The sequence below is a fragment of the Bombyx mori genome, chromosome 5, assembly GCF_030269925.1.
Source record: "Bombyx mori chromosome 5, ASM3026992v2".
In the NCBI taxonomy this organism is placed as follows: Eukaryota; Metazoa; Arthropoda; class Insecta; order Lepidoptera; family Bombycidae; genus Bombyx; species Bombyx mori.
Window position 1 is genome coordinate 12,892,589 of NC_085111.1, and position 25,654 is coordinate 12,918,242.

Genomic DNA, 25,654 nt, shown 5'->3' on the forward strand with positions numbered 1-25,654 from the left:
CTCTACTCTGCTTATTTAGAATATAGATGATAAAAAAAATATGGGTCGAGATTCAGATTTAATAAAACTATAAACATGATCTGAATACCTATTTTCGCAAAAGTAAGGTTTGACCTTAAGCTACTTACATCACGTTAAGTGTCAACGTGTCTCTTTTGTTTTTGTCGCTTTCGACGCGGACGATTCTGACTGTGAGTGGTTACCGTCACTTATGGATATGAGCAATGGCGGAGGTAAACACAAGTCATTAATATCACAACACTTTTTAATGAAGTGTGTATACTTATATATTATAGCATAGCAAAGCATAGTATTAGCATAGCATTTAGTATATAACATAATTAATAGGTGTAATCTCGTATGTCCCCCTAATAAGGCGGACCAGCCAGAAACATAGGCTTCTTCATAATTGTAAACTAGGATTAAGATGGATTATTAAACATGGAATACACGCAAGAAGACGTTTTCCTTTAACACCTCCCAAAGTACAACATTACATTAATATTCTTCTTCTTTTTCTTTTTTTGTCTCCACCTTATCCCACTAGGTGGGGTCGGTACACGGAATTTTTCTAACCTGTTCCCCTCTATCAGCCGTCATCACTCACTCACTCACTCACTAACTTTTAATATTACGTTTATTAAAAATGAGCAAGATAGGCATGGCCAAAGTACCATGTCTCAGCTCCACAAATTTTGCGCAGATAAGAATGAAGCGCACAAATTATAATTTGCGTTATCACCGCACAGGTAGGTTCCACAACTCCCGCTATTTCTGCCCCGAAGCAGTAATACGTTCTGGCTTGCAGGATAGGATAGCCGCTTTCGTATAGAACTGAGACTTGTAACTCACGTCTCAAGATGACGGTTCTGAGTATTTATTTTCATGCAGATGTATTACCGAAAATCGCAGCTCATCAAAAAATATGAATATAGCCTTTCGAATATTATCCATTATGCTTAGTTCATAGCTCACAGCGAAAATGTATTTCTATCAATAAAGTGAAATCTTCTTAATCTCATCTTGTAGTTAGTTTTTGTTTCATAGTTTATTCCACTATACTTCTAAACTAATATAATTATTATCTGAAAAGTAATTAAATTATTTAATGTGCTTAATTTGAAATTGTTTATAGAATCACTGACGCAACTATTTTGCCCTTTTACAAATTAGTGAAAGCCCTTATTCAGATTATGTTACATCACACATGCAGTTTTGAAATCAACAGTTTTAAGGTAACGTAATAATGCGTTCAAATTAAAATTCAAATTTTTATCAACCTAAATGTCATCATGACATACATGCATATTACATATCGAACGGTAAAACATGCTAAGTTTGTTATTTCCAAAAATACCTCAGTTCAGCGAAAGCCCGCCAAAAAAGTTGCAATTAAAAAAAAACATTCCACAGTTTGAAGTGAGAGAATTTAAAACAATGAAGCAGAAGTGTGAATTAACTGAGACTTCAATTTACATTTCAGAAGAACCTAAGATGCTGCGTCCAACGAATTACTTTTTTTTTAATTTGACAGATGTTAAGCGCCGCCATTTTTACACGTTTACGGTGAAAAAAAAAAAGAAAATGTATAAAAATAAAACGTTAACAACTTCACACCAAAAAGTCATAATAGTTGTCTAAAAAACTTTTAAATAGAAAAGCATTGATTGATAAGTAACTAGGCAAATCGTACGAAGACAAATCAATGAATCGACAAAGGCTTTTCCTTCAGGTAATCCTGTAGGAAATAGAAATTTCCAAGTTGACGTTTTATACAGTTATGAAAACTTCAATAGTATACTACTAAAATAAAATCGTACGGTAAGATCGATTACTTATTAAATAAAAACAAATCAAACGCATCGGAAAATTACATTAGTGATAGGAAAATAAGTTTACTTCTTCACCATTATATTTCGTCGAGGCATAATTGATTTCATCGATGACTTATCTGGTGATTAAAAAATAAATATTATTCAATTAGACGATGTTTTTTTATTACCCTTGACTTAAACACTGGTGGTAGGACCTCTTGGGAGTTCGCACGGGTAGGTACCACCACCCCGCCTATTTCCGCCGTGAAGCAGTAATGCGTTTCGGTTCGAAGGGTGGGGTAGCCGTCGTAACTATACTGAGACCTTAGAACTTATATCTCGAGGTGGGTGGCGCATTTACGTTGTAGATGTCTATGGGCTCCAGTAACCACTTAACATCAGGTGGGCTGTGAGCTCGTCCATCCATCTAAGTAATAAAAAAAATAAAAAAAAACAGGATAATAGTCTCAATAAAAAAATCGATTGACAACTTCACGTCACGAGTGATATAATTGAGGTCAATTACACCGAAAAGCAAGAAGCTTATCAGCTCAGTGGGACAAAGCACAGCGCAGTTGCATTCGCCATCAAGGACGACGGTTAAGACTTATAGAAACTGGAATCGAAAGCGTACTTCCGTTAATACCTTCGCTCCGTACACACCAGTGTTATTATTTTATCAATAATCGTATTTATAGATGATTAATATCAATAGATTTACCTACTTTAAATAATTGAAAAAAAGTAGAGTATCATTTAATTATTATACATTTATTAATTCAATTCGTTTCAAGTGAAAGATAATAAAATGAATTGATCGACATAAAAATGTTTTAATCACTACTACTACTACTCGTGAAAAACTTAGAAAATACTTAATAACTACTTTTTATTCTGTTAACTACGATTTAATTAAAACAATACTTCCTGCATATACCTATATAATACCAATGAGTTTCGATCGTTCTAGAAATACAATCAATGATACATTTTAGCGGTTATATGATAACAAACAAGTTGTTTAAATTATTTATTCACGATTAATTAATTTTAAGAATAATTTAAAAAAGTTAAACGAACTACATCAGTGGTCTCGTTAAAACTGCTAGTCGAAATACAAGCCCAACTACCCGTGGAGTTCATAGTTAAATCGGTCACGGTCATCTTGTTTCGTTAAAATACGCAACACAGACATTATAGAGATGTTATAACGTCATAATTTATCTTTGCTGTCGACATAGACGGTTTAGTGTGAGAGCCCTTGCGACATTTACAGATGAGTTTATTGACATGTTATGTATTTCGGTCACATGTGATACACAGAATATGTTTATTAAATACTAATAATAATAAAATTAGTAATAGTTGGTCGTCTGTGACCACGAAGACTGTAAGGTGTTCGAAAAGTCGGATGAAAAAAAAATCAAAGATAATCCTATAAAATATGATTGGTAAATCTAGGGTAACAATTAAAGAAAAATGTTTGTTAATTGTTACAGTTTTATTGGTCATAATATTATTAGCATAAAAAAAGATAATTAAGGACACGTTAGACAAATATAGTACGAAATGCAAATAATTTCTGAGGGTCAAACAGATAGCAATCTCAATTAAAATCATAATGATACATATTTAAAAACTGATATTATCTCATTCGCTTCCGATTATTGTACTTTCACAGTCGTATCCAGGTAAGCGTAGCTTCGGTGGTGGCAACCGAGGTCCGCAGCCGCAACCACCTGGTCACCATTCTACCACCACTCGCCGTAGCGTGAACATGGTGAACCTCTCAGTGCGCGTGAGTATTAAATAAACTTTGATTTGTGTAAATGTTTTCTTTTTGATATACGCGTTCGTCGTCTTGTACGAATGAATTACAACTTTGAATGGTCGCAACTTTGCTACAATAACAATTTAGCGTTTTTCATTTCAATGGGATCCGATGTTAATATCCACTTAGTGTTTGACAAATGATTGATTTGTAAATTTGTGACCGATAAGCTACTGCCAATAATGAACAACAACGTGCTCCGGTCTTCTCATTATAGGTGTTTTATACGAAGTTGATCAACATTCATTCATTTCCGTCGAACAGCACTGAATACTGTGCAAAAACTGGCCATTGTTAGATACGTTCGTAACGGATACAGATGTCAAATCAACTCGTTTTTTTTGTTCATTTCATTGGAATTGTTGAGGTTAATATATTTAGATTTAAACGATATTCGAATTGTTTTAAACTTTCGCGGCTATCTACAGACATAGACTATAATTTAACGGGTTTTTCTCAGGATTTTCCTATTTAATGGGCTCCCGATATTTCGGCTCTGTTGCAAGCATAATCTTTCTACTGGGATTCATGTACTCGTGGCGGCCATTAAATAATGCAAAAAAATATATGCAAAATACTTTTTTTTTGTATTTGTGGCTTAAACTAAAACCTTCATGTCCGTAACCCACGGTGTGGATCAGGATATTGTGCTAGCTAACGTATTTTTCACTTGACATATAGCTATGTTTTTCAGTATTCATAACGGTAAATAGTTTTAGCTTCGAATTCCTGGAGCATCATTAACCATAGCCCTGCTTGATTATAACTTTTTTCCGATAAATTTACCCGTGTTCTTTAGTTTTTAATCAAGACACACATTGTATGTATTCATAGTAGACTAAATTCTCCAAAAATCCACTCTTTACTGTACTTAAGTCATTTCCTCTCATCATTCGCCAATCAAATCATTATACCTTCCATTGTATTGTTTGCTAGATAATACTGTTTTTGTCTCGTTGCGTTATAAATTATTCGTATTCCATAGTTTTTCGAACTGTAAAATTTATTCGTTTCGCAATAATTGTTTTCATAAGCTGACTCACATATTACTCGCTCTTACTCTTAGTAGGTACCAACAGACTTCGCAAGTAAGGACAATGTATTACCACCCAATCAAGGGCGGATCCAGCTTTGGTGCCAGGAGGGGGTCACATAGTCATAGTCAAGTCAAGAACTTATAATTTAATTTTGATAACAATAGATACAAGTAAAAAGTAGGTTTTTTATTAATGGACGTAAGTACTGTACTTAAAAATATTTATTCTTTATTGTACACTTGAAAAACTTAACACATAATAACTTGTACATATTTAAAAGCTTTTATTTTTAAAAGCATTAAAATCAATGTGGTCACCACGATACACTTGATTTCATTGTGTGAATTTATCTAAGATTTTATTAGGTTGGGTTAGAAACCTTATGCTCTTCAATCTCTCTCATCCAAAAAATATATATAAGTAGGTACATAAGTCACGCAGGACTCTTTCAGTAAGTAGGTACCTTTTTTTTTTAACGCTGGGGAATCCATTTACGGATACCCGGTCGAGGGGGGTAAGAGACTGGGTTATGTCGGACTCCGGCGCCTCCACAGAAGAACAGGGAGAAGAAGAAGACAGGGGTCCTCCTCTTCTCCCAATTCCTGCCGGGAGACTACGCCTTGAGAAAGGCGCACGAGGCACTGCACGGCGTCAGCCACCAAGAGCTACCCCGCAAAACCGACTACCGACTAAACCCCATCGAGCCCCACCATTCCGACTCCACGAAACCCACGGTACCGCACAGTGCGCGCCGAAGGCTCGCCGTCGCCGGTACCCATCCTGTTAATAGGACGGCACTCCATTCCCGGGAAAATCCCGCAAGACGTCGTCTCGGACACACCGTGAGCGGTGCACAGGAGCCACCTTGCGCCGCCTCACCACCGGACCAACAGCCGAGTACCGGGCACCCCCGCACCCGGCACCCGACAGCCCCTACGGGAGATGAACGGGAGCTTCGCGCCCGTGCCGTCCATTCCGCCTTCTTCGCTGAGAAGCCGAAGAGGGATCCCACTCCCTTTCGCGCTCCTCAGCCTCACGGAACGCCATGACCAGGTCGCAAAACCTGGTCATGGCCTCCCAAGAATTCTGGTCCTCTAGCATGCGGGCGATGACAGCCCGCAAGGAGAGGTCTCTCCCCAGCACCGTGATGAGGTCTCGCCGCGAGCGCTCCCAACGCGGGCACCCTTCGAGTGTGTGCTGAGCGTCATCATCCGGATGCCCACACTGGTGGCAACCCGGATGTGGCTCTCTCCTGCAAACCTTCCACAGGTACCTCTCGAAGCAACCATGCCCCGAGAGGACCTGCGTTAGGTGGAAGGAGAGCACGCCGTGTCGTCTATCTAACCATGCCTCCAGCACGGGCACCAGGGCCTCGAGGGTGCGTCGGCGAGTGAGTGAAGTTTGGCCAAGCTCCTCCAGCAACCGCTCCCTCCACTCGGCGTACGCCAGATGACGCGCAGCACGCCTCCACCGACCGACAGCCGAAGGGCCGGGCGTCCGTCCCCGACTCAGGGACTGTGTTCTGCGCCGGTATACCGCAGCTGCTACCTCGGCCTCGAGATCCCAAGGAAGGGAACCGGCGAGGGCGCAGGCGACCTCCCGGGAGATCGTACGGTACCCCCTGATGACCCTCACCGCGAGCACCTGCTGCGCTCGTAGCAGTAAAGCTGCATTGCGCGCAGAGAGTGCGGGCGACCACACGGGAGCGCCGTACAAAGCCATACTGCGCACGACCCCCAGGTACAGACGCCGGACGCCGGCGCTGCAACCACCGACGTTGGGGAGAAGACGGGCTAGTGCACCCGCCATCCCCAGCAGCTTCGGGACTAACTCACCAAAGTGGTGGTCGAAGCGCCATCGACTGTCCAGCACAAGGCCCAAATATTTGAGCTTCGGCTGGACAGCGATCGATACTCCGCCGACTATGAGATTCGCTCCCGGAGGAGGTCCCCTCCGGACTGGGTGAAAGCACACCGCTTCGGACTTGCGGAGGGCCACCTCAAGACCTAATCTCCGAATGCGACTAACGACGGTGGAGACCGCCGCCGTCGCAAGGATCGCTGCGGCTCTGTAGTCAGCTCCGCGGGCCGTCACCAGCGTGTCGTCGACATAGCACACTACGTCGACGCCACGCAGGCTAGCACCGCGCAATACCCAGTCGAAACCGATGTCCCACAGGAGTGGTCCAAGTACCGACCCCTGCGGGACCCCGCACGACACCGCTTTCCGTCCCCACCCCCTCCTCTCGGGGAAGACCACATTTCGCCCTGAGAGGTAATCCTCTATCAGGGTGCGGAGACTAGGGGGGACGCGGTGAAACCGGAGCGATTCCACGATCGTGCTCCAAGGGATCGTGTTGAAGGCGTTGGCGATATCAATCGACACAGCCAATAACACGCCCCCCTCGGAGCACGCACGATCGGAGAGGTGGCGGACGCGCAAGACCGCGTCCATGGTGGAGCGACCTCTCCGGAAACCATATTGGTTAGGAGCCAGGTCAGGCCCAACGCTTTCGAGGTGCTGGACGAGGCGACTGGCGACGATGCGCTCGAGGAGCTTACCAGCCTCGTCCAGCACGACGATTGGGCGGTACCCGCTTGGCTCGTCACGTGGCCAGCCTTCCTTAGGAATAAGGACAAGCCGACCAGTCAGTAAGTAGGTACCTACATATCTACCTATGAGGTACTTTATGAGCATTAACAACAATAACATTTAAGTTAAAACACACACACTGGGATAATGAGAAACTGATTACTTGCCATTTCTTGTAATTAATGAATTTACAGTAACAATTTTTAAGAATACTCATAAAGGTACAATTATAACACATTAAAGCTAGAAATAAATTTTAGTTTTTTAACTTAGAACTATGTTATGATATGTTGAAGTTTAGTCGTTCCGATTCCGATTGAGGTTAGGATTCAATTTGAGGTTAGGCCTAGCTAGACGTTACGTAGTCGACAAGCGCGCGCGAGTGTGGCGCGGTAAAATTAAAAATTTTCGATGCGTTCGTTCCCAAACAATTGCCATCATACAAAGTTATTTTAATATATTAAATTAATTAAGGAGCAACAATATATTGTGTCCTAAAATCATTATGTTCAATATGTGGTCCACCTAGGTCCTGGAACCAGCTCAGGGGGGGGTCATGACCCCCATGACCCCCCCCCTGGATCCGCCCTTGCACCCAATAAGTAATTACAACGGCAGTAAATTCCGAAAAAATTAATCATTTAATGCAGTCGCACAACTATAGTATCCTTAAAAATATGTTGTCTTCATTTAAATTTTATGTTATGAAATAGGCTCATCTATTACAAATAACAACATTCTCAAGATGAGACGTTTTTAAGTTTACATTAAACTGGCTGATTGAGCTACCCAAAGCGATTTACAAAATTGTAAATGTAATACAAACAATCGAACATATGTTATACATAATAATATGTAAAAGGTATATAAGATGAACGCTTTCGGTGTCGCAACTGTCGCTTCAACGTAAACGGAAAGCAGCATTCATTTACTAAACGCATAAATAAAGTTAACGTCCTACATTAAAGCTGCTTTCAGACTACGCTATACTATAGTGCCATATAGTATAGCAGCTTATACTTAGCCAATAATATATAATACAGTATAGCGTGAACGTGTACATAACAATGTATGGTGTGTGCGATATTGTTGTGCTATGAACTATTATATTATAGCGTAGTCCCCTCCACGGTGTTTCCCGAGCGCTATGACATGTCCTTCTTCAAACGAGGCTTGTGGAGAGTATTAAGCGGTAGGCAGCGGCTTGGCTCTGCCCCTGGCATTGCTGAAGTCCATGGGCGACGGTAACCACTCACCATCAGGTGGGCCGTATGCCCGTCTGCCTACAAAGGCAATAAATAAAAAATAAAAAGTCTGAAAGCGGCTTAAGCGGATTCCCAAACTAGACTACGATATTGGCCTTACCTTGGAAGACGGACTAGAAAAAAAATCGAACTTATTCGGTTACAAAAGGTTTTTCGTTGACTTCGTTTTCAAAAAAGGTTCGTATATATTATATATGATCTTTAAACTGAATACTCAGTGCAATATTTCTAGTCTCGAACATGCGAGACACACCTATAACATAAGTGGCACACATTATAATACTGGCTACAAAAATATAATATGTATTTGTAAAGTTGACGTTAAGAATGTTTTTGTTTTGCAAAGTATGTAACGCATATCCACGTTGGTATTCAGTAACCGCTTACCAGATACTATGTAATATGTACATGCTTCTTTCAAGATTATAAATGTTAAAGAGTGTCTGTTTGTATGTTTCTTTGTCCTTTTTTCACGTTGCAATGAAGCAACGGATTGACTTTTTTTTTTAAAGTGGTCTCAGAAGAGTGTCATTGGCTATCATTTCTTCTGAAAAAACATCTCATTCTAATGGGAAACTGACACTAATGCTTTTTCTTGACCATGCGGGCGAAGTCGAAGCGAAATTAGTAAAATTTATTTATCAACCTCAAATTCCGGGTATTTTCTTATTGCATGAAATATATACATTAAAGATCCTTAAACTACATAAGTTGTAGGTTGAATTCGAGTATCACTAAATTGAACTAAACAATAATTTATTTTGTCACAATTCCAGTGCATTATTGTTTTATTGACAACAGTGTGTGTATCATCGAAAATATCGTTAGAAAGCATTTGTGAAATTATTCTTTATACTTTCTGTGTAAAATTTTCAAGTATAATGTCGTATCATTCTATAGTTCATAATTTCACTATATGAGTAACAATATCATTAATTAATTACCATCTGTGCATAACATAAAGAAATTCCAGTGCACATAGAATTTAATATGCCCAGAACAAGACTAACATAAGGCTAGTTTTGGTAATGGCATGGTAACATGGTAATGGTAACATGGTAACATGCTACAAATAAATAAGGTAACATGGTATCACTTACAAAATTATTAATTCCAGCACGGAAGTGCTTTTTGAATACGTAGTCGGTATGCAATGTACTATTAAAAACGGAATTATGCAAATTCATATTTACAAAATTATATTAGTACAATTAATTATGTTTATACATTCTAATTTTCTTATCTCTTAAGGCCATCTGCTTAGTTTGAAACAAAGAGAATAGTTGATATAAGGGGAAGCAATGCTATTAAGTTTGCAAAATTGGCGGAATCACAAGCAACTTTATAATCGTTTCTAGCTTACCGTTAAATGAATAAATTAAGTTGGTTGTCACTTTAAAAAACTTATTTATCTAAATTTTTAAAAGGTCTCATGAAGTACTGATACAGAAATAAGTTGAATTTCAAAGCTTTGTATTGCTAGCTCCTCTAGCAACGGCAACTACTTCAATCAATCGATGCGCTGTATCCCTTCCCTTCCCTTAAGGTCTTAGATTATATTTAGGCTATGCTTTTAAAAAATTATCTCAGCTCTTTTTTATAGTAGAAACGTATTACATAGTTAAGTATAATAATAATAATAATAATAGCCTTTTTATTATTCCTATTCCTAAACATAGGGTTACAAGAGGTCCCTAAGTTCGGTGTGCCTTTTGGCATAGGCCTCCTCCAATTCCTTTCAATGGGTCCTGTCCCTTGCTACTCTCAGCCACAATGGTCCCGCTGTCTGTTTCAAGTCATCTTCCCATCTCCTGACTTGCCGACCCCTACTTCGTTTGCCGTCTCTTGGTTGCCAGAGGGTGACTTGCTTGCTCCATTTCTTAATGGGGTAATTAGTTGAGTATATCAGATATTAAATATATAGTGAATGAAAGACTGTACTAGATAGTCTGTACTGCACTAAACTGGTCAGAATCTGAACGGGCATTTGTAAGCTATCGCATTTAAATGACCGAATCGTTCGGTTCAACTTTTACGTAAGATTCCGGGAGTCTTCTTATTGAGTCATGTGCCTGTTTGTGTTTTGATGAGGGTATTGTGACATTTATTTCAACTACATACGCTCAATTTACAACTACAACAAACACTTATTAATGAACAGCTTGAATGAAAAACAATAATATTGTAACCCGTAAAATTTTAATTAAAGGTCAATTACCTAGGCTTAATAGAGAAATAAACTCCTTTCTACTCCTAAAATTAGTACTTATTAAATAAAATTAAGAAAATTAAGCCATAGTCTACTCGTTAAAAGTTATAGAATTTTCACAATGTCTTATAATGGTAAATAAGGAAATAACGAACTTATTGAGATGATCCGTGCGCAAGCTGATGCACAAACGAAAGTTTATTGACCTCGTATAGCCTTGATACGAGAATGCAAAACGATGTACAGACCTCGTAGTGAATTCACCATTATTCTCTTTCACTTCTTAATTCTCCTTATAACATATATTGCTAATTTCTTTATTTACATTAGAGCTTTGTTCATTTTATGACCTTCAAAATCGTAATCGCTTATAATATAATTTACAAATTACAAATTATATTATAATTTGTGTACTAGTTTTTATCCCTTTCTTATGTTCTCCTTAGAATCTCTTTAGATTGGCTACAAATTCCGCGGAATTAAATTATCGAATATATTCTTCATTCGTATTGTTGCTTGTTTTAATAACAACAATTCTTAGACGTTCCTCGATTTTCGCCGTCCAAGTTTTCTTATTAATTAATTTTAAATAGATTATACAATGACATAGATTATACAATACCATAAACTTCTAAAACACACAATGCTAAATATTCGCAAATTCTAACACTTGGTATAATCGTTTATTAACCAAACGTAATGAACAATGAATAGGGCTAATTCACTTACGTACATATTTTTAAAATTATGTTAGGCGGAAATTCCAGTGCGACGCGTCGTGCAATTTATAATTTCCTTTGTAATTTCTTATCTTTGTACAGTTACAACAGATAGGAATAGGATGAGAGAAACAGTGAGAAAACTACAGAAGAGTCACGTATTTCAACTATGAGAGAACGATTGCGAAGAAGAATGAATTGCCCTTAGAACCTTATCGAGGAATGTTTTTACAAAGACCATTCATAAGATATCGAACTAGGTTATTAAGTGTTGTTAACTATGAGAATGTACACAATACATCCTTAAACTATAAAAAGTCATCTTTTCAAATAATTAGATCACTAAAGCAACTATGGTAAGTTATTACCAAAAAAAAAAACTCGTTTTTACAATAACCATTGATGCTGACATTAGTACGCAGAACATATTCACAATGTATTGCTGAAGACACGACAAACAATGTAATGAATAACAAAGCGACATTTCGAAGAAATTGCCGCCCGGTAAGGCTTTTGCAATCGACATTGTGTATAAAGGTACAAATATATGAGAGATATATATGAGAGAGTAAATACGTTGCCTTTTATTTGTTAATGTTTTAAGTTAAAATAGGTATTGATCGTTTGTTTTTGTCATAAATAATGTTACTAATAAAGTGAATATTTTATGGGAAGTTTCTAGCTGCTATCGATAAAGATCGACGCTCAAAAATCAGCTACCGGTTAAATTGTATGGCACAATCTAAATACCGCCTCATAATTTTTTTAGCGCGTTCCATTTCTTAGACCTTGGTGGCTTTGGTCAAGGCGGTGCCGGCATTGTGCCGTTTCCGGATCAAAACCGGACACGACATCGAACCTTATACTATTTACTGCCCAATTAAGTCTGTACTTGTACTTCTCTCGAGTTAATACACTAGGAAGTTTCCACAGCTAAGGATCTTAACTTACTGGCGGACTGTCTTCAACCAGATAAATATGAAGGTATAATTAAATTACAAAATGAATGAATTAAAGCAGAATACTTAGTCTGGCCATAAATACTGTTACAATTAAAAATAAACAAAATATTACATTTGAATTTGGAATCTGTCATTTTTAAATGCAATTTTTAAAACTCACCATACGCTTGGTATTAGTAGAATGTTTCTGTACCGGGCTATTAATAGGTGCAATGAGACCTCCTCTGTTTGTGACAGAAAAAGATCTGGCCGTCCACGTAGTGTTCGTACGAAAAAGGTGGTCAAAGCAGTAAGGAAAAGAATTCGAAGAAATCCTGTCCGAAAGCAACAGATTTTATCTTTATTTAAGGAGATAAAGATAGCACCTAGAACCATGTCGCATATTTTAAAAGATGATTAAGGACTTGCAGCCTATAAGTGACGTACTGGTCATTTCTTAACTGATAATTTAAAAGAGAATAGGGTAGTAAAATCGAAACAACTACTGAAGCGGTACGCAAAGGGAGGTCATAGAAAAATTTTGTTTACGGATGAGAAAATTTTAACAAATAAAATGACCGTATTTATGCTCAAAGCTCTAAGGAAACAAAGGTTTGGTGGGGTATTAGCTATGAAGGAGTGACCGAGCCATACTTTTGTGAAAAAGGTATCAAAACATCGGCACCAGTGTATCAAGATACCATTCTTGAGAAGGTAGTGAAGCCCCTTACCAACACCATGTTCAATTATCAAGAATGGTCCTTCCAGTAAGACTCGGCGCCAGGTCATAAAGCTCGGTCTACGCAGTCTTGGTTGGAAACGAACGTTTCGGACTTCATCAGAGCTGAAGACTCGCCGTCGTCTAGTCCCGATCTTAATCCGCTGGATTATGATTTATGGCCAGTTTTAGAGAGTACGGCTTGCACTAAACGCCATGATAATTTGGAGTCCCTAAAACAATCCGTACGATTGGCAGTGAAAATTTTTCCCATGGAAAGAGTGCGTGCTTCTATTGATAACTGGCCTCAACGTTTAAAGGACTGTATTGCAGCCAATGGAGACCACTTCGAATAAGCTTTTTATACTTTAAATTATTTTATATTTATGTATTAAACTAACACACTGTAAAAGTAATAAATATTATTTGCAATAGAAATTTTTTTCCTTTGTCTCAGTATTTATGGCAAGACTAGGTATAATAAGTTACAGGCCAAATGTTATTGGTCCCGTGTTGTATTAGGTAGCGTGTTGTGGGAGGTCTCGTGTTATAGTAGGTCGCGTGCTGTAAGTAGGTCGCGTGTAAATAGTAAGTCCCGTATAATAGCAGGTCGCGTGTTGTGGTAGGTCACGTGTTATAGTAGGTCACGTGTTGTAGTAGGTAACGTGATGTGGGATGTCGCGTGTATAGTAAGTCGCGTATTATAGTAGTATAGTAGTAAAAACGAATTTTCATAAATCTCTTCTTCTGTTTTAACAAATCTCTAATGCATACTAAGGCCCTCATGGAAAGACCTATTGATAAGATCGAATGTTATCATCGATAATTGACAATTTGCTGTCTATAAATAGATAAATAATAGTCATAAATGACGCACAATATATTAGAATTTCAAAACATGATATAATATGCAGATTGTTTCATTCAGAACGTTTCGTGACTATGTTATTATTAAAAGAATATACCTAATATGTTTGTTCTACCTATGTTCACGCTATCATATAGATAATATATTATTTACAAAACGTTCTTATCGTAGAATGCAGAGATAGTGTCATGGTTTTGTTTTTCCCGAAAACTGTAAAAACAGAATATTTAACCATAATACGTTATCAACCTTTAGGTGCTTGGTCATCTATATATTAATACGTGAAGCAAAAACTTTGTATCCCTTTTTACGAAACTCGCGCGGACGGAGGAGTATGAAATTTTCCACACTTATAAATAATATAGAGAAGAAGTGCACAATGCTAATATTTTTTTAAATAATGCATAAAAGATACATAAAATCAATAAAGAAAACATTACACGCACTACATACCATGTATTTGACGCACACACGCATGCATACTAATTATTGTCAAACTTTTGTTCTTGACGTCTGTGGTCAAATAGAGAATAGATTAAATATTGTTTGTCTTTATTAATATTTTTTTATGGTGTAGCCTTGGCGAAATAGAGTATATAGAGAATAGAGTACGATATGCAACTGATCGTCATGGCTAACTCTTGTTAAAAAATTCCAACTGAGAAGAAGTAGGCATTTAGGGATTAGCTACGCTTAAGAAAAGATTATTTAATTATTCTTTTAAATTAATACATTTAGTGTATTTTAAATTAAAACATCTCAGACCAGGACAAACGACAATTTTTAAACCGCCTTATTTGGCTCTAATAACTTAAAGTACCTTTTAAGTGCAGAGATAATTACCTAAATGTGTGTATATTAGGCACGCCCATGTTCCTTTGTAGAAACGTTTCGAAATACATGTGCAAATACATTCGAAACAAGACATGTTAGTGAACGGCTGTAGACATGACACATACTTCATGTACCTACATTATTTGAGCAGGACTTACCACAAATGCTAATACTTGTCCTGTAACCATGGGAATGCACTTTTTAGAAATAATTCAGTAACAAAAAATGTCTTGTTGTCTAACTTTCATATGGATTGTATTGCTTAGGCACAGTCGAAAACCTTAACTGGTATAGAAACAGCTTAAGATTAATTTCTTTCTCGCAAATGGTCACTTAAGAAATCACGAATATATATTACATCTACTTCAAGTAAGTCTTTTAAAAAATAATGCCTAGTATATTGAGCAACCAGTTTGTATTACTAATGAATAATGAATTTTTCGGAATTTCAGAATGGTAGCGAACGGACAGTTTGATGGTCTTAGGTACAACGAATATTTCAATTTGAAGTCGTCGTGGCCTAAAGGATAAGACGTCCGGTGCATTCGTATCGAGCGATGCACCGGTGTTCGAATCCCGCAGGCGGGTACCAATTTTTCTAATGAAATACGTACTTAACAAATGTTCACGATTGACTTCCACGGTGAAGGAATAACATCGTGTAATAAAAATCAAACCCGCAAAATTATAATTTGCGTAATTACTGGTGGTAGGACCTCTTGTGAGTCCGCACGGGTAGGTACCACCGTCCCGCCTATTTCTGCCGTGAAGCAGTAATGCGTTTCGGCTTGAAGGGTGGGGCAGCCGTTGTGACAATACTGAGACCTTAGAACTATATCTCAAGGTGTGTGGCGCATTTACGTTGTAGATGTCTATGGGCTCCAGTAACCACTTAACACCAGGTGGGCTGTGAGCTCGTCCACACATCTAAGCAATAAAAAACAAAAAAAAAAAAAATCTGACATATGAATGTCTCATTGTGGGTCACGGTATTCATGTGGCGATAAATCTTGATTCCTATACTCATTGAATATCAGGTGGGTAAATAATTGGACCACCTTCGTAATAAACAAAACCTATAAGCATTTCGTTAAATAATATCTGTAGCACTTGAAAATATACTGAATGCAATTAGGCCAATGTGCTTTTAGTTGCAGGTGTGTGGATTTAATGGCCTCACGCACAAGGCTGCTTTAGATTTATATCGGACTATAAATAGATAGAAGTCTTATTAGTGTGCGCTGCCTAAAGCTCAATCCTTACTCTCTGAACTCCATTGGCGATATAAACTCTTGTCAACCTTACTTGACTAATTTAATATTAGTTGTGTACCAATTTTTACAAAACAATTGTTTTTAAAACCAGAAAATACGAATAGTAGTTTACGATATACTGACTGTGACTGTATTGATGATTTTTTTAGGACCTGAAGTATATCATTATTATTATTATTATTAGATAGATGTATTAAATATTACATTTATGAGATGAATTTAATTACGTTAACCTGAAAGTGACTTAAGTTGCATCAAAATCTTTAAATGAGATTCTTTGCTTAAATATCATATCTAGAAAACATCGCTTTGAATCTTCATAGGAATTGAATTATCCAGAATATTTATCATTATTCATAGGTCGTTGTTCACTAAGTAAAATTTCTCACGGTACGTTTTATCCAAGTTGATAAATAGACCTAATCGAACAGATTGTTCCATGACAAATTTGTGGTGTCAAGGACCTTTCGGATTCTATTAAGCTTTGAACATTTAAGTATCTATTTGAGATATATAATAACCTTTGTAATTCAGCTTTACGTTCGTAAGAAAGATTGTTGGATAGCTTAATGATAATTTAAAATATCGGCTTAAAATATTCCATATTATACAACATGATTCGAATGTTGCCGAATTAAATAATACTACTATTAAGAGTACCACTGCTTTATCTTTGTTTATTTAAATGAAAACAAAATGTATTTTATTAATTTGAAACGTATGTTTAATAATGTTGTAATTGTTCTTCTTCTTCATACTGTGGTAATGAAAACCTCTTTCTTTAACAATAATATCACTGCAAACGTACCTACAATGAAAAATAATGACCAAATTCTAAAATATTTGTTAGCTAGTAGCAATTTCTTTGTTTACGTAATAACAACTTATTTTTCTTCGTCGCGAATCGGTAAAAATGATATTAATTTAACAGTTTAATCTTGAGATTAAGTATTTAATTTATTGGAGTTTATTGGAGTTTACTCCTTTAGAATCGATTTACATATATAGGCCCGGGGTATGAAAATTATGGGGACCAAAATCGTACTAGCATGTCACACGAAATGCGTTATGCGCCTGATTGGCTCCTGATTGCGTGATGCGTGCGCGCGCCAATCAAAATCGTACTAGCATGTCACACGAAATGCGTTATGCGCCTGATTGGCTCCTGATTGCGTGATGCGTGCGCGCGCCAATCAAAATCGTACTAGCATGTCACACGAAATGCGTTATGCGCCTGATTGGCTCCTGATTGCGTGATGCGTGCGCGCGCCAATCAGGAGCCAACGCGCGGCCGCGTTATCGCAGGTGACGCCGGGCTGCTGCGCCGGCAGTCCGCCACAAAGCCTCGTACTGATCGCGCGTTTCTCTCATTATTGTATTTTCATATATTTGTTAGTCGTTTGTTTTGTGTCTCGTTAATTTGTTAATAATCTGTAGTGTATCGTGTTGTCGTAATATAGAACTATTTCTCGTATTGTTTCGTTTAATTTTTTATATCCAGTAAACTCCAGTCGTGCGTCGGAGCGGACACACACACTTTTTTATTATTTCTTACGTTTTGAATACTTTACAATTTTCGTGTTGCGGACGAGTGAGGTCTTATTTTTCGATATTTGGATATTTTACTAATTACCGTCTTCTTTCTGTTATCCGAAGAATAGGCAGCGGCGTTCTCAGAGTATTATACCAGCATACTGCGAGTGATAATACGTATTTACTGGTGGTATAGTGTATTGAAATGTACAACCATCCTGCTCAAATGAGCGGAAATCTGCCGTGAAACAGTCATATAATTAAAATATACAATTTAAATGAGACATTGACATCACATCCCAATCGGTAACCATTTTATATCAAGTGGACTAAGAGCTTGTTTTCGTATCTATTTATCTATAAACTAGCGACACACTCCGGCTCCGCTCGGGTCTTAAACAAAAATTTCAAGGATATTAGACTTTGTTTTATTTTTTTAAATAAAAGAACACTTATTGCGGCATAACTATAATAGTTAGACATAATATGCTGTCGCGACACTTTTTGTAAATAATAATTTACTCTACAAAGACTTGGTACATTATTTTATTCTATCATCAATAGTTTTCGCTCAGTGTTTTCGCAGGGCACGCAATGTAAGAATATTTTAGGTAATTTTTTTACACCTTGGGTTACGTTATTAGAGATTTAGTAAGGATCCCTAATGTTTTCAAAAAATATTATAAGCCATGTCACTTGGGAATAGTGTAGCTTTCAAACAGTGGAAGAATTTTTCAAATCGGTTCAGTAGTTTCGGAGCCTGTTCAATAGAAACAAGCAAAACCAATCTTTCCTCTTTATAATATTAGTATAGAAAATCTGTAAGATAATAAAATTGATATCTTCGTTTCTTTGTACACAGAAAGAAATGACAATACCTTAAGGACTGGCAGTTAATTTAACTTTGGTCTTTGTCTAAGATAAAAGGGATTCAGTTGATTAGATGATTATAAAGTACAACAGATATAATGAAACTAATATTTCAAACCTGGGAACAATGAACTTAATGTATCTATTTAATGCTCATTTTATAAAAATAGATTTTTTTTTTATCTGCAAAACATTTCGTTCGAGTCATAAATTTAATTGGCAAAACTAGCTAGAGGTTGTTACCAAATTTAAAAAAAGAAAAAAAAATCTATTACATGTACTTTACGCTTCCGGCATTGATGTATTTCTACATGTAAAGCAAATCTATAAATACATATCTATAATACGTAATGACAAATACTTTACTTAAGGAAATGTGTATTAAAATGAATAAGTAATGAATACTGTTCAAGGTAAACACTAATTGCGTTATTTAATGCAATTCAAAAAACTAGTTTGAGTATTGAAAAAAGTAGGTATACGCTCTATGTTCCACGGGTTACTGTATAATAAAAGTTTAAATGGGCTTACAATTATTTATTAATTTAATTTAACTGATAGATTGGTAAGCGTACGACTCTCATGGTCTTAGCAATTCTCTGGCACAAATCAGTGAAACAGATACTTAAAAAATATATTTTATTTTTATTTATCTGGAAAACTAACAATAATCTTTATATAAACAATACCATATACATCTTGAGTTCTCTAACAACTTGTGTTCTCGTATCTTTTTTTCCTAACTCTGCTGATAGCCATGTGAGGCTATTTCAGCTTCGCCCTAACATGTAGGTGAGCTCACGGGGCTCAAACCGGTGTGTTGCTAACACCAAGTTGCAAGAGCAGTGCTTCGCAGAATCTACCACCTGATCGGAAACGCGACCCACTACTGAGAAGATCCGGCGAGAAACTCAGTGGGCTGTGTCTGTGGGATCGTATGTTTAATACTACTTCACAACAGCTTATTTTATGAAAATTTTAGATTTATATATTTCTTCTTCTTCTTCGTGCCCTTATCCCAGATTATGTGGGTCGGCGGCGCAACCTGTATTCTTAACATGCTGTTTAGGATTTGACATAAGTTATACGACCGGCCAGGCTACCTGACGTCAAGCCTTCTTTGGTTATATCTCCATATATCCATTGCTGTTTCTTCTTTTGTTGCTATCTTTTACTTCATCTGTTTTTAGCTCAACGATCTCTATTTGATTATTATAAATACTTGCACTAAAATTTTGATTTTCAAATACCAAAAGTCTAAAATGAAATTATTCAGTAAAACTATGTACTTAATTTATAATAACAATAAAAGAGGAAATATAAGAAACCAAAGTAAATTTTGACGCCGAATGAACTTGTAGGGACTTAAAATTGTAATTTCGATTTTAAATAGACTGGGATGTGTTTTCGTTGTCTACTTTTCAGAAAAAGCCAAGGATTAGCTTTTTGTTTGGAATCTATTAATGGCGTAATGTGATTGATATCTTTGACATATCTGTAGCAATTTACAGAAGAAATCAAATAAAATTTCGTTACGTTAATTCTATGTACACCTCATACTGTACATTCCAGATTGAAATAAAATAATGAGAATATGATGTTAACCCAAAGCACTTATTTAGATTCATTACATTTTTTACATTCATTACATATTACATATTTTACATTCAGTATTCAATTAGGATAACATAAATAGTAATTAAAACTTCAATTAATTGTGTATTACTCAAGCGATTTAAATCAAGGGCACTCATTAACAATTGTCTGTAGCTATATAACCTTAATTAATAGTCTTTGTAAGTAAGCTTATAGTTTAGTTTTCCCTGTGTCGCAACAAAACCCTGAGTCAAAAAACAAACAAGTCAAACTGTCTTTGAACCTAAGCCTTTATAATTTCAAAGAAACAGTCGAAACTGGAATAATATTTTAACTCTTTACATACATTCATAACCCAAAGTATCGAGAATGGATGATTTGTTTATGGTTTCAATCTCAATATTTTGTTTCTTTTTTCTTGTTGTTGGCACAACTGTTTTCCTTTTTGGTGGGGAGTTTGAATTGCTTCTGTTATTTACATTAAATATCACACCTAGTGTATAATCCGAATTTCATAATGGACAAAAATATCGAAATTTTGCATCGCCAATGAGATTTCGTGTTCGGAGTCACTGAAAATGCTTACAGAAGCTTAAATGCTTTTCAGGATATTATCAAAACAGCCCTTCTACTGATATTTGTTCATAACATATTTATAAATACCGATACCATGCACCCCACGCTTTTTTTACAATAAAGTCATTTTTTTCTTACACTACTTTTAATTCAAATTTATTAAAATTTATTTTCAATTTTTGTTGGATTTTCTATAAAAGCGTATTTTGTTCGTTTTTTAAACTATTTTTAGTTGAATTTCAATTTTTCCAAATTTTTTTTAATATTGAATTGTCGTCGGTCCTTAATGAGTATACCAAATTTCGAGTTAATCCGACGTTTAAAGGAGATCAAAATAATGTTCAAAGATTCCGTTACAAACATACATACGTCTGAAGCTAATAATAAAAGCGTATTAATAACCACTTGTGTTTCAAAAGTGTTGCCGCTCGGTTTTCTCCAAAAACTCAATCGCTTATGAGTCGCTGAGGACAAGCTAGAGCGAGTCAATTTTTTTTATTGACCTTCTACACCGACGATCACACGACCCACCTGATAGTGAGTGGTTACCGTTATACAGTAACGTTAACCTATCTTTTTCTGGCCGGGGGCCGAACCTCCTACGGGGTCTTCGCGCCTAGAGGGCACGCGGGGTATGTGGGACTTAACGATCTTAAGATGTTAGGAGCAGACCGCGGGCCCAAAGATATTTTTAGGATACGCCGACCGGGGTATTGTTCTAACCAAACTCCAAACTCCATGACAATATTATTAACGGCCGATAACGAGACGTGGGCTTACTTGCTTGACATGCAAGCTAGTCAACATGTTTCGAGAGTGGTGTCTTCCAAGTGAACCAAAACCTAAAAAACCACGCCAAAGTCATGTTGACGGTTCTCTTTGACTATCGTGGTGTTGTTCACTCGGAATTTTTGCCAGAAGGTCAAATGGTAAATAAATAATATTATTTGACCGTTATGCGGCGTTTAAGAGAGTAAATTCGATGAAATAGGCCAGATTTGTGGAGAGAATATTCTTAGATTTTCGATCACGAAAATGCACCTTCGCACAAGGCCATCATTGTAAACGAATTCTTGAGCAGAAACTCAACAAATATCTTCGAGTAACCACTTGTTCACCAGATATGGCTCCAGCTGTTTTTTTTTTTTTCTTGTACTCAAATTGCCATTTCGTAGCATCCGTTTTCATTCGGTAGAAAACATACTCCTAAAGGAAAATTCGCAGCTAAAACTGAACTCATTTCCGAAAAAAGCGATTTAAAAATGCTTTGATAGTTGAATTATTCGCTCGCATAACTGAAGGAGCATATTTTGAAGGTGATACAATAAATTTAGATGAATATTTAACATTCTCTGTATTATTGATCTTTTCCAGGTACTTTCTTGACACAGTAGTATATTTGATTTGTAGCAATCCTGATCTTCAAATTTATAAATATCCACAAATAGCATACTAATTTATATAACCTCTGTTACTTTTTGGTTGTTCAAAAACATCAGAACTAGAGCTCACGTAGAAAGTGGTATAAATTACGTTCTGAAACTAATAACTGTCGTTTTTTAATTTCAGTTACTGACTATATTTGCGGTCGGGGTATTAGCGGACCCTGCGCCCGGGAGGTTTCCGAAAGTGTATAACGCCCTTATTACGTCAAATCAGAACTTGGAGCCGAGTAAGGCATTCCCCGTATATCAGCCAGTTCTCCACCAGGCATTTTCGTTTCCGTTCCAAGACGCACTCTTCTATGGTGACTTCCCAGCAAATAACGTGAGTATTCTATCAGATTTATGATAAAACTCCACTCAAATTATTTAAGTCTTTATACGAATTGGAATGGAAAAGAACTGGAAAAGAATGAAGAAACAAAACCAAGGATAGGGAAGAGTGGAGTAAGCTGGAGGAGGCCTATACCCGAATGGGGTTCCAATAACACAAGTTTATATTTAATTTTGTAATTTTTTATTTGATAACGTGTTTTTTTTCTTTCTTTGTTTTTGGAAAAAAAATGGGCTTACTATTATTATTATACGAATTAACTGACTGCGTTCGCAAATAAAATACTATTGATTGCGATTATCAAAACATTGATTGATTTAAGATTAACACAAAATGGGTTCGTTTGCTTAAATTAATATAAAATCAAAATAATTTCAGGGTTTTGTTCCACCTGTTGAAACCAGAGACCCACAACCATCAGAAGCTACCCCAACAGTAGCACCTGAGAGTGTCAGTGAACAGGCTCCTTCTTCCACCGAAACACCACCAGCACTATCTCCGGAAACTAGCAGTCCTGCTCCTAGCGAAGATGATAAGACAGCAGCGCCATCACTTCCGCCGTTACCAAGCACTCAATCCCCTATTCCTTTGAACGAATTTGGTCTTCCACCTCAAGTACTTCCTATAGGACGACTCGATGGTTTTGGTAGCCCGGCATACGGAGGTTTTTCTCAAATCGGGCCATACCCATATTCATTCCCCGGTTTGAGATTCTACGACCCCTTCGACTCTTTCTCGATTAATTCTTTTCCTAATTTCCCTTTGTACAGACCTCTTACCAATGTTTTAGGTCAAAACGTTCCGCTCATTCCTAATAACGGGCCAAGCGAGGCCCCTGCCACCGAAGCTAGTATTCAAAGTACGGAAAAATCGGTACAAACTCCCCCTCCTGAGCCAAGCGATCTTAACGTCTTAAATTACTCATCGAAGGATCCCACGATACCTGACGTACCACCACCACCGTTGCCGCAAGGAGGATTGAAATCTGACAAAACCGAATAGTTTAAAATACTCGTAGCATGTAGCTTAATTTTTTTTTTTACATCGAATTGTGGTACATCATAAATTAGGCGAAACACCTGAATTTAACGTAAGTGTGCGAAAGTGCATACACGCATGACGAAATGTAAAGTAAGACATAAAAGTTCCTGGTAAATTTTATTTAGTCGTTTTATTTATATACGGCCAATTAAAAGATTAAGGATTAAGATTAGAGGTTGGTAAGAAAATGTTAACTATGAATGTGGAAGGATATAGAGGAAGGGGTAGACCTAAGAAGAAATGGATGGATTGCGTGGAAGACGATATGGGTAAGAGTGGAGTGAGCGAAGAAATGGTATATGATAGAAGAGTATGGAAGGAGAAAATATGTTGCGCCGACCCCAGGTAACTGCGAGAAGGGCAAGATAATAAATGATTTATATACGGCCAATTAAAAGATTAGGTAACGTAAAAGTATAAATCCCAATCGATTCCTTTCATCATTTCCACGGGGATATACCATTCGTAAAAATGAAAAACGAACTTTTCCCCTGAATGCACGTATCCGAGTGTACCGAAACACATTCCGAACTTAAAAGAATGATATCGAACTATATCTGCGTACGACGAATTAGCTCGAACATAGGCGCAGGTTGGTTTCGTGTCTACGTTGATCCAGCGCTGAAATATACAACATAAAAAACAATGGAAAGTTGATAAAGAAAGATATTGGTAAATGGTTTCTTGGTTTTTCGCTGCGTAATTCGGTATCCACTGCGCGGTGAACAAGAATGAATGGAGGAATATAGCGCAAATAAAAGTGCTCCGTAAAGATCACGACCCTCAGCACTGCGGAGCACGATGTGAGGAGGAGGAGGAGGAGAAGAATTCTGCCGAAAACAGCAGACGTTAGGTATAATTGAAACTTGGGCCTCTTGGGCTCTGATAGTCATTATTTTTTTATTGCTTAGATGGGTGGACGAGCTCACAGCCCACCTGGTGTTAAGTGGTTACTGGAGCCCATAGGCATCTACAACGTAAATGCCCCACCCACCTTGAGATATAAGTTCTAAGGTCTCAGTATAGTTACAACGGCTGCCCCGCCTTTCAAACCGAAACGCATCACTGCTTCAAGGCGGAAATACGCGGGGTGATACCTGCCAGTGCGGACTCACAAGAGGTCCTACCTCCAGTAATGTTATTAGTCTAAAAATAACTAAAGTTACATTCAGCTTACCCTTACGATAATCTTTCCTTTAATATCCTCATAAGTCATATGATCATGAACAATTAATGTTTTGTAAATGGATGCACATTTTCCAAAAAAATACTCGCTGTGGACACTCTCTGTTCAAATAAACAATAACACACAATGAATGGAGTTAAAAATTGCTATTTACGCTAAATACAATAAAATGCTAAATAATGTTGCATAAGATATCTATTTCTAACTTTTCTTAGGTAATATACGTATCTTGTATCTAATTTTATTCTTTCAACTTTAGTATCACATTTGAAAATGCTCAGCGCTGCTCATTATATTTCGATATGGGTTCACTAGCGTGTTATCGAAGCCACGGATACTTCGAAATTCACTAAAAATAAAAATAAAAACTATATTTTCTTATTCTTATTAAATCAAAGATTTACTCACCAGGCTCTTGTTGAATATTCGTAAAGATAATATTGTTCAACGGTGTGTAATTTTTGTAACCTTCCACGTGAACTTCTGAATGGAATGTGAATTGATAACTTTAACAAGATATTTATAAGTCATATAAGTCTTATAGAAAAGTTATATGTTGCAATATTATCAATTAATTGTAATCAATTAATTTTATTTTCCAAATTGTTTAAAGTCCCATTTTAAACTACCAAGTAATTCACAGCATGCTCATGTGACACAAATATGTATATAACATAAAATTAAAAAATATATTTTTTACTTAAATGAGAAAGAAAGAGAACTTCACTTTCGGAAAACATACAGTGAATTTACAAGATTATCTACGACACTGGTTTGTTAGTAAAATTTTACCTAAAATTAAAACCTTATAATATTATATAGTTAATAACCTTAAAATTATACCAGGGATAGACCAACCACTTTATAAGCACCGTGGAAGGGTCCTTTAACGTGATAAGTGGAATTTTCCACCACTACAATCGCTAAAGTCGTATGTACTCGAAATTTCGTTATTACACATTTCAAGATGGATA

At 36.9% G+C, this 25,654-nt stretch overlaps 1 protein-coding gene across 1 annotated transcript; it reads left to right on the forward strand.

The window, feature by feature from the left end:
- Positions 1–1,578: 1,578 nt before the first annotated feature.
- LOC101745248 (uncharacterized) lies at positions 1,579–23,614 on the forward strand. The gene is made up of 4 exons (XM_012693677.4): positions 1,579–1,732; positions 3,496–3,612; positions 22,247–22,444; positions 22,832–23,614. Exons 1-4 carry the CDS (start codon positions 1,706–1,708, stop codon positions 23,453–23,455), a joined length of 966 nt encoding a protein of 321 aa, XP_012549131.4. The 5' UTR covers positions 1,579–1,705; the 3' UTR covers positions 23,456–23,614.
- Positions 23,615–25,654: the final 2,040 nt, after the last annotated feature.